The sequence below is a fragment of the Nanorana parkeri genome, unplaced genomic scaffold (assembly GCF_000935625.1).
Source record: "Nanorana parkeri isolate BGI_ZX_2015 unplaced genomic scaffold, ASM93562v1 scaffold771, whole genome shotgun sequence".
In the NCBI taxonomy this organism is placed as follows: domain Eukaryota; kingdom Metazoa; phylum Chordata; class Amphibia; order Anura; family Dicroglossidae; genus Nanorana; species Nanorana parkeri.
The window spans coordinates 51,232-62,173 of NW_017307039.1; the positions used below are offsets into that span (position 1 = coordinate 51,232).

Below are 10,942 nucleotides of genomic sequence, written 5' to 3' on the forward strand. Positions count from 1 at the left end.
TATATATATATACTATTTCAGCTGCCAAACTAAAGCCCCATCTGTCCCCAGCAAAAATTATTATAGTTCATATAGATGGTTTTTATTACAGGTATTTTATATAGGGTCGTCAATTTACATTCACATCAGTCCCTGACCTCAATTAGCCCACAATCTCAGGTTCCTATTTCACATGCCTACATACATGGCCTATTTAAATAGGAGCCAATTAACCTTCCAGCATCTTTTTGGAGTGTGGGAAGAAACTGGAGTTCCTGGAGGAAACCCAAGAAAGCACAGGAGAAAATGCAAACTCCTTGCAGAAGTTGTAAAAAAAAAAACTCTCTGGGACTGAACTGATTATGCTTGACTGTTTTCTTTTTGTTTTAGGTGACCTGGTCCGATAATTCCAAAACGTCGGTAACAAAGTCATATCGGGAGTTGGTGGAATTCCTGTTAACGGTATTGCCTATTTTCTGATACTATGGAGAAAAAAATACCTGTTGATTTTAGATTAATATCTTAAGGGAAACTTATCTTGACACGCACCTGAAACTGCAAATTGCTTGGTGGTTGTTGTAGAAGAATCCTTAATCATTTTACCTCAAACAAGTTTTTAAACTGGGGGATATGACTTTATTTGCTTTATGCTGGTTTCAGGCCTGTGATTTAAAGTATTGAAGCCAAGAGCTCAATGCCACAAGAATTTCAGAATTATTTAAGGATTTATCCTATTAGGATAGAAGTATTACGGCCACCATTTACTGGTTTGTTTGCAAACATGCATAATGGCATTTTTGAAGCTTGAACATTCAAAAACAAGTCAGCAGTTGCAACTCCCATGCTTTTCTGTTGACAAGTGTCCCTTTTTATTATTTCATGTGCTTTTTATACCACAGCCAGCTTATATTTGACTATAGAAGACTAAAATTTGTAACCCAAATAGAAAAGGAAAAAAAACATACGTCACTTGATTGTAAATGTTAAGGCACTGTAGTTCATGGTGACCGAAATAGCTGAACAGAAATGGTGGTGTGGAATACAAAGTGACTGCCCCTTATTTATTGGTTTCTAATAGGGATGTTCAGATACCAGTGCCGATACTTGGCATTTTCATGAGAACTACCAGGGTTGCAGAAGTTGCAGGCGTGACTGGGCACTGGGGCTCCACCACTGTTCTGAAATCATTAGTCTGTATTATTTTAGAAAAACTCACATGACAAACAAAAATGTATCGGTACTTGTATCTGTGAGCTCTTGGACAAGTATCAATACTTGTAAAAATGGTATCGGTGCATACCTTTTTATTTAAAAAAAAATCATACATAAAAACAGTGATGCACAAATCCCAGGAGCCTCGTATGCTCCTTACAAATGACAGCTGATTTATAACTTTTACATTTTTCTCTAGTCTAGTCTTGGAGCTGGAAAAGTATCTGTACATGTACTTGTACCGAGTACGTTATTTGATATCTGAACATCCCTAGTTTCTAATAATGAAATTGTCTAATTGGTAGTTGGGCATTGAGTGTCATGATTGAATGTAGCTAAAATAACTGTCTGTGTTGCCTAGAACAGGCCTTCTTAAACTTTCTCCACTCGTGACCCCTTTTTGTCCAACGAAATTTTTAAGGGACCCCAGCAGCGGACGGTGTCTCTTCCCCTCTTTCCCAAAGCGTCGGTGTCTCCCCCCTCCGCTAGCGTTTGTTGGCGCTAGCGTCGGTCAGCGTCTCTCTCCAGCGTCGATCAGTGTCTCTCTCCTCTTCCCTCCCCCAGCGTCGGTCAGTGTCTCTCTCCTCTTCTCTACCCCCCCACCCCCCACCAGCGTCGGTCAGCGTCTGACTCCTCTCCTCTCCCCCCCACCAGCGTCGGTCAGCGTCTCACTCCTCTTCTCTTCAAAAAAAGCACAACCAGGTCTCTTGTCGGAACCTCTGGACGGCTGCACAGCTTGGTCTAGAGCAGGCCTTCTTAAACTTTCTCCACTCGTGACCCCTTTTTGGGAGAGGACATTTTTAATGGACCCCAGCGTCGGACGGTGTCTCTCCCCTTTTTTTCCCCCAGCGTCGGTCAGTGTCTACCCCCTCCCCTAGCGTCAGTCGGTGTCTCTCTCTGTCGTCTCCCCCCGCCCCCCAGCGTCTGTCAGTGTCTCTCTCCTCGTCACCCGCCGCCTCCAATTGTCAGTCTGTGTCTCTCCTCCTCCCCAACTCTTCACCACCCACCCCCCTCGTCGTTGTAGACGGGTGGTCAGTGCCTGTCATTACCAACTACTACTACTACTACTACTAAGCCCCCTCTCCCTCCCTTCCTTTACCTCCAGCAGCTGTGGAGGTAAAGGAAACTTTCCTGCGTGCACGTGCACAGGGATGGCCGCAACCTTAAAAACTACAGTGCACATTAAACATTAAGCTAAAATTAAAAAAATCTTGCTTGGAGCCCAGGCCTCCCCGGCCACCTGGGGTCCTCACACAAGTACCGGCCGTACCATCCTGATGGTGGTTCTGTCCGGGGATTCAGATCGCGGGACCCTATATGGGGTTGCAACCTACATTTTAAGTAGCACTGGCCTAGAGCATCCAGTAAAATTGACCTTTCTATATTTCAGTTTTCTTATCTTTCATATGCTTTGTTATATCTTTGCAGCTTATGTGTCTGTTACTAAGGGAATGAGATTATTGCATCCAATTAGGATGGAGCCAAGTTTAGCCTGGTAAATGGGAAAATGCCAGAATCTAGTGGCCATTTTATGTCTATATCCTATTGGAAACCTGCGATTAAATAATCTTGGTGGCTGTTGAGCTTTCTTTCTCAATATGATAGTTCCTTGGTTGTTATGCTGATGCAGCCTCAATGCTTTCAGTCACTGATCTGGAACAAGTGCTTTTGACTTGACCTTGACTTTACAGCAAGGTACACTTGTATTGTCAGTGACTAAGAAAGTAGAAGCTAGCGAGGCAGCTTAAAAGCAAGGCAACTAGCATTTTTAGAAGTAGAGCAGACCCACATCCTTTTTGATTGTACATCACAGGGCACAAAATCTATTTCTTGGAGTACATCACAGGAAGAGCCTAGGGTGACGGGAGGACGCTAGTTTGTGTCCTCCCGTTACCCTAAGGAGAACTATGGGGAAAAGCCTTAACCCCATAGTTCTCCTTTTTAACAAGTTGGGTTATACAGGTATGCAGGGATTTGACACTGGGGAGGCATGGATGATAGACTCTGGGACCTCACAACCTAACAATAGTTCAGAGGATGCTGTTTCTATCAGCCCTATGGTTTGCACCTTCCAGGGCACCTCTTCTCTGCCCTGGCAAAAGATGTGTACTGCTGTAATGGCGAAAATTTAGGGGCAAATGTGTGCAGTCTTAGAATGTTTAGACCACAGGTGGCATAGGCAGGCCCCCTCTCCTTTTCCTTCAGAGTCCCCCTCTGACCTTTCTCTGTGTGCTCATGCACTGCCTGTGGAAGATGAAGAAGAGGTTGCTTCCAATGCCATAGAATCTGCTCGGGAAGAGGACCTTTCTCCTGAGATCTCTTCCAAGCACGAGGACAGTATCTCTGTCCTTGTGGACATAGTGTATGATTGTTTACAGTTAGAGCTGCTGGCATTGACCTTGCCAAAAGGTCACTTGTCTGGCATCCTTTAAAATGCCAAACCCCCACCAAAACCTTCCCTGTACACACTCTTTTAACATTCGGTGTTGTACAGTGACTGGGATCACCCTGTTTTTGCAACACCCTATTAAGATCGTTTAAGAAATGGGCCATCCCTGTTGTAGATCTAGCTTTCTCTTGTTAAAACATGTTAATGGTTCCTGTAGAGGGTGTTCCCATTTTCAATGATCACATGGACAAGAGATTAGAAGCCTTCTTTAAGGCCTTTTTGCCCTTGCAGGTCCTGCTTTGCAACTTGCTGTTGCCGCCATGGCAATGTGTCAGACCCTATCTTTCTGGCCTTTCACTACTGCATAGATGGCCTGGTGTGTACATTATTCAAATCTCCAAGATGGGTCTCCCGTCTGTCTATTTGTGCCCTTTGGCTGAAATGCTGGTCTACAGAGTTTCCTTGCAAGAAGCGCCTTGATTGCATCACCTTTACTGGAGAATGCCTGTTCATTTAATCCTTTGATACTTGTATTAAGTAACGGGGGAGCAAGCGGACCGTCTTATCTGAAAAGAAGTCTAAGCCTCCAGCAGCTAAATCTTCTTCTGTTTTGTTCTTTAAGAAAGCTCACTTTCATCCCTCCCAAGCCTCAGGATCCAAATCTAAGGTAGGCTTTCAGTTTCATCATAGGTTCTGGCCGTGTACGTCTTAGACACGGCCCTCTCCAGGGTCTTCTGGAAAAGATCCTGTCGCGCTACTCTCATGCTCTTACTTTGTGGTCCTGGACCACTTGTTTTTGCATGAAGTTGGTGCCTCCTTCGTGACAGGTCCCTATTCTTAATGTCACTCCAGGCTGTTGCAGATCAGTGTTCTGGCTGTGTGGGAAAAACAATCAGTGTCTGGACCAACAAGACAGGTTGCTCTAATGACGTGGAACTCCTACCTGGTGTAGGAATGAGGGAAATCGTTCCTCCTGGTGGTCTGGAAGGTGCTCACGACAGATGCCAGTCTGTCAGGCTGGAGACGAGAACTTGACTGTTTACGATACTTGATCGACAAAGGAATCTTGTCTGCTGATCAGCATCCTTTAGCTTAGGGCAGTTTGGTTGTCCTGTCAATGCTGGATCTCCCAGTTACAGGGCCACCTGGCCAGTATTCAGTTGGACAATGCCACGGCTATGACGTGCATCAACCATCAGGGAGGCATCAGAAGCTGGGCAGCTCAAAGAGAAGTGAACCTGCTCCTTGAGTACCATCCAGGGCAAAATAGTCTTGGTGATTGTTTTCTTATTTTTTAAGAGGCCACTTGGCTCACTCTGGTGAAGACCTTTGTGCAGGGGTCCCTCATGTTGTCCCCCCTGTATATACTTCGGTGACTCCATAGGACTTTAATTTATTCCATTCAGTTTTGCAGAAGCCCCCCTTAGAACCTCTGAGACATTGCTTTGACCCTACTCAGAGTTGCCTTCCTTGTCGCCATTTCTTATATTGTGTTTCTGAGTTGGCAACCTCTTCCTAAGATGGCCTCTGCCTCCCAACATAACCAGGAAATTGTTTTACCTTCCTTATGTTCTCTATCAAACACCCTAAAAACATTTCTCTCTACTGTTCAGACGTGGATCTGGTGCTTTCAGGCCTTTGGGTTGAAGGGTAAATTTCCCCCTTTCTAGTAATGGTTCTAGTAGTGGTCATAGTTATACGTATTAGTTTAGTATATATTTATTAGCACAGTGCAATTTAAAAACTCAATTGTATTATCAATATATGATATTTAGCACAGAATCTTAGTAAAGGGAACAAATAGGAGTGCAGGACTGTGAACAAATAATCAACAAAGCAGAGGTTTGCTTTATAAGGGCAAAGCAACAGGTTTACTTCAGAGCCCATATACGCACGGTTCTGCGCCCTGAACGCACTGGATCGCATAATCCAAGCCTCCTGCAGCGGGAGGGGGTGTGATGGTGCTATTCATGTCAATGGCACCACAGACACTGCACGCACTATTTTTTTTACGATCGCAGGGCATTGCTGTACCACGTGTTCTGGTGTGGGCGATCGCACTGCAGGCGGGAGTCGTGCTTGCGGTGCCATTGACATGAATGGCACCACCAAGCCCCATTCCACCCCAGAACACGCGAGGCTTGGTTTATGCAATCCACTGTACTGAATAGTGTGTGAACAGGCCCTCAATCCTCATTTCAAGAAGCATATACTTACTTTCCCTAATCATCTTCCAGGACAGCAAGCCTACTTCAGGTTGCTGTCCTGGGAGATTCCTAGAAATACCGTTACCGGTAAGTCTAACGGAACATTTCCCTAATCATCTTCCAGGACAGCAACCTGAAGTAGGCTTGCTGTCCTGGAAGATTCCTAGAAATACCGTTACCGGTAAGTCTAACGGAACATTTTCCTTCACTTCCTCACCACTCAACTTTAGGAGTTAAAGGGGGAAAAAAACAATACTTTCAGTGATGGAGGAAAGTATTGTAAAAGATGCAAAGGACAGTAAAAGAAAGGCACCTATATGCTTCTGGGGAGATGTGCATTAAAGTGAACCTGTTGCTTTGCCCTGTATGGGCAAAACACAGGTGTATTTTATTCAGTTGATGGAATTGTATGTGAGCATTTAATTTTAATAATAATGGAATCTCCTTTATTGAAATTATTATTCTCAACAAAACACATATTGTAGGTAGTAATCAGACTTGAGTAGCAATTGGGTGGTATTTTAACTCATTCTGTATTCATGTATTTTTTTTTTGTAGGGTCTTACTTGAACAGTCCTTTCCTCTTCTCCCTTTTTTTAGTTTTTTTGTTTTTGTTGCTTGCCTGTGCTTTGGGTCACTGTCATGTTGTATATTTCAACTTCTAATGAATATTAGTAACCACAGTAATTTTTTGTGACTTTCTCACTAGCTTCCAAAAGAGCTGTCCAATGAACATATTGATAAGACTATAATAGATGCCTTACACCTGGGGAAGCGGCGAGGGGAGCATCAGTATTCAGACTTGGAACCTATAGTGCAGTAAGTTTTTGTTTCTGAATGTATGTATGTTTTCTCAGTGGTAAATGGTATGCATGAGAGAATTATTTTGTACTGTACTTATTTAGTAATTATTGTATTAAGTAATTAGTTACTGAATGTGGATTATGGATGATTTTATCTGTATCCTTTTTTTTCCCTTCTCTTTATACAAGTAATTCACAGTTCACATTCTGTTACTGAAAAGTGGATCATGGATTGTTTTGTCTGTTGGTTGACATGTCCGTCTCCAATTGTGTACCAGACCTGCACCTGTTTTTAAAATTTTTATATTTTACCATATAGTTTAAATTTGACGAGGATGCTCTTGTTTTAGTGCTCTATTATATTTTATGTTTAATAAACGCATACAACATAGGCTGTGCCTGGCCTCTGGCATCTGGCTATATATTCGTAAAATACACTGAACCTCTGATTAAAATATACTTTTCCCAAACATTATTTCTTTCTCTTCCATTGAGAGACACAGGGACGACTTTCACCTTTTAATATATACAGTGGCCTACAGGAGGATTGGGCACTGGCAATAAAACAAAACTGCCAACCAGCCCAACCCCTCCTACTATCGGCATGCCTCATTTTTTTTTCTATTGTCCTAGAAGTTTGGATATGTTCTTCAGTTCTTCTTGGAATTTTGGTAGCAAACTGTTTTATTCAAAAAATGTTTTTCTTCAATCTATGTCACTGTTAAAGTTGATCTCTGCAGATGCAGCTATCTAACATAGCTGTCCTCTGCTTGGAGCCCTTCATCTGTCCCCCCACTAGCCTGAGCATGGGAGTAGCCTGGAGGTGACCCTCAGGGACTGGGTTCTGCAGAAGTAGCTTTCTAGGCTGGTAAAAAGTTAGCTGCGGAGTGCTTTTCAGGTCATGAGCTGCTGGCATTGCCTCATCACTTGCCCTGCCCCTGAAGACTCACTCCATGAGTAGGCCATTCCGGCTGAGCATCAGGCGCTTACCTTGTTTTCATAGGCTGCTGTGCTAACTTCCCTGTTTTTTTTTTTCTTCCATGGAAGGGGTTAAAACTCTGGTGCTCAACACTGATGACATTTTCGGAGTAGACTGTCTCACTGGCATTCTCTATGCTCTCTCCATGCCATAAAGCATCAAAGAAGCATCTTCCCACTGCAGCTCCTGCTTGCAAGAGCCGTGTGTGTTTCAATCCCACTGCCAGCCTACTGTGTCCTGGGGCATCTCTGGCCATCCCAGCTTCCAGCTGTCTGGGTTTTGTGAGTACCTGAGGCCTAGTCTTGTACCCTGAACTTAGTTGCCTTGTCACTATGTGGTTGCAAAATATCTGTTTCTAGGCACAAAGGGAACAGTCTAGCTGGTACAGGTGACCTCATCTCACACTCTTAACTGTTAAGGGGGTGTGCTTGTTGCATTCTTTCTTAAGATGCCAACGCCTGCAACCTGGAATCCCATTAATTTCTGCTCTTATTCACGCAGTTCAATGCAGGCTCTGTACACATAGACTATGATCTTGCTCCCACTCCTTCGTCCCGCAGATTCTTTGGCTGATTTTCCCTTCTAAGCCATCGGTCGCAGTAATTATAGTTGTTTTTAAGTTACTCCAGTCTCTTCCTGATGAGATTATATTTGAGTCACAGCCATCTGCTATTACTCCAGAATTAAGAGACCATTTTGGCTAATATTGTTGTGGTTAAACCCGAGGATCAACCTGCTGCACAGTTAAAAATTTTGAATAAACGAAATCGAATTTGGAACGTTTGTTTGACTTTCTAATCGTTAATGGGGTCAAATCAGCGATTGATCGGTTTTCATTTAGAAACTCCATTTATTCCAAACTCAAATGTTAAGTAAAAATTAATATTTAAACAAAATTTCAAATGACAAGCGACAAGTCTCTGATGCTAGTATCGAAAGTTCCAAAGGGATTTTTGTACAAACGTTTGTGCAAAAGTCTAACCGTGTATACCCTGCTTTATAGTATTCATGTTTTCAAACTGCTGGCTCCAACTCTCAGCTGTGCTTACATGAACTTTAATTTTCAGTTCAAGATCACAAAAGACAATGCAGTCTCCAGCAGCTGTCTATCTACTAGCTTGAGGGAGTGGTGAGCAGGGAGGAGGGATTTGGCTCCATAGGACTCTGCAAGAGAAAGGAGATGGCAATAAATGATGCTATCCAGGGAGGATGAAATCCATTCAAAAAAGGGCAGAAGTTTACTTCTGTCCAGGCCTGCTCTGCCTCCCACTCTCTGCCATGCTGTCTGTGATGTGTAAGGGGGGTATCTGATTTGAAGAAGGCTAAAAATGTTATGATGGGTGGTGTCAGATTTTTTTTTTTTGTCTTTGCAAGGGTCCTTCCTTTAAATCCATACCAGACCCCTTTCTCAGATAAAGGTCTGGTATGGATTTTGCAGGGACCACACGTCATTTTTACATATGTTTTTTGCATTTTAAAATGCGGTGCTATGAGATTTTGCATAAAATTAGAGGTGTCGTGACTAAAACAAGGCTGGGGGGACACTGCTCTACAGCTCTTGGTTCTCACTGGCGGAGATAGAGCTTTTCACTTCAGTTGTTATTATGGCCTTCTGGAAGCATATTTGCTTGTTTACAACATCTTTTATCTATGCACAACTTCTCTTTGGACCCGCACTTCACTGGAGGCAAGAGCACCCACCTGCCTCCGTGCATTAAGCCTAGGGAACAATCCGTAAAGTCTCCTGTCTTTCATTTTTGCACTCTCGGAGTAAGTCAGTCTAGCCCTTCCAAACTTGTTTTTCTGGTTACATGTGATGTCTGGGATAAAAAGCCTGCTAAACCCTCAGAAAAATTGCTAAAGTGTAGGGGCATTTGTTAGACTTTGCAGACACCTAGATAGTTTACTCTTCAGTTGCTTAGATACAGTGAATCCTATCCCAGGGATACAAACTGAATCCTCACCGTCCATACCCTCTTCGGGTGCTCACCTCTAACCTTCCTATGTTACCACACAGATTTGCAGGTGTCCATCTAGCCCTTTATCTTTGTGAAACAATGTGTAATTTCCCCAGTCCCTGTTGCAGAACTGTGTCAAGAGATGTACTTCAACCCAAAGAGAACATGGCTTCATATGGTGCATGTCTAAACATTTTGCATAATATCCAGCAGGACTAGCAATGCTACCTTTCTTCAGAGAGACTTTCTGGCTTCTGTGGTGAGTTAGGATGTGTACCTAGAGGTCCTAGTTCATCCGAGTGCTTGGGCTTTTTTTTATCTTGCTTCTGCACCCCGTGGTGTTCCCCAGGGTGCTGGCTCCTGGTGTTAGCCCTATTTCTCTCCCTGGGCATCTCCATTTTAGCATACTTAGGCAATATTCTGTTGAAAAAACAGTCCACGTAGATGGTCTCTCTGATTGTACAGATGCCCAAACTTTTCATTTAAATCCTTAATCTTCAGAAATCAGCACTGGAATAGTTTCATCACCTGCAGGAAGGTCAGGCCAGAACATTTCTTCTGCAGAAAAATCTTTAGTCCATCTGATCTCATTTTTCAGCTACTGGATCAATCTTTCACTTCTTGAGTCAGAAGTCCTTCCATTACATCTTCTGGAGGATAGATGCTTTTCTGTCTGGTAGGGCTGCAGCTAACAATTATTTTCATAATCGATTAGTTGGCCGATTATTAAGTTCGATTAATCGGTTAATCGGATAAAAAAAAAAAGGCTCCAGTGATGGACTACTAGTTTGTGGTGAGATTGTAGTCCATCACGGGAGCAAGCTTGGCGCGGTAGAAGTAAAAAAAAGAGTGTGGTGTGCAATATAGTACATAATACAGCGGCGCAGTGCAGAATACCAGCAGCTATAGAGGAATGTAGCAATACTACATTATACTACATATGTACTATTGCTGGGATTTGTAGTCCTCTGTAGCTGGCGTTACTCTGCATTGCGCTGTATATAATGTATTATTGCTGGGATTTGTAGTCCTCTATAGCTGGTGGTATTCTCCATTGCGCTGTATAATGATTATACTGCGCAATGCAGATTACCACTGACCAGTTATAGAGAAACTACAAATCCCAGCAATAATACATTATACAGCGCAATGGAGAATACCACCAGCTATAGGAGGAACAACAAGTCCCAGCAATAGTACATTATACAGGCTGCTTAATGTATTATTGCTGGGATTTGTTGTTCCTCTATAGCTGCTGGTGTTCTACAGTGTGCCGCTTTTTTTTTTTTAAACAGGAAACATTAAAACAGGTCCCCCTTACCTGTTTCTGAACCCTTGTAAGTCACCGCGGCGTGCTCTGCGAGCGTGTGTCCGGCTTGTGTGGTGAGCGTGGCATATACGCGGCATGGTCGTGG

The 10,942-nt window shown here is 43.2% G+C and overlaps 1 protein-coding gene across 1 annotated transcript in view; it reads left to right on the forward strand.

The window, feature by feature from the left end:
* Positions 1-10,942, forward strand: part of ZCCHC2 (zinc finger CCHC-type containing 2) — a 49,705-nt gene that overhangs the window by 15,281 nt on the left and 23,482 nt on the right. Inside the window, exons 4-5 of the mRNA XM_018564676.1 lie at positions 370-441; positions 6,497-6,606. Of these exons, the coding sequence (XP_018420178.1) occupies positions 370-441; positions 6,497-6,606 (182 nt within the window). The remainder of the gene's footprint in view (positions 1-369; positions 442-6,496; positions 6,607-10,942) is intronic.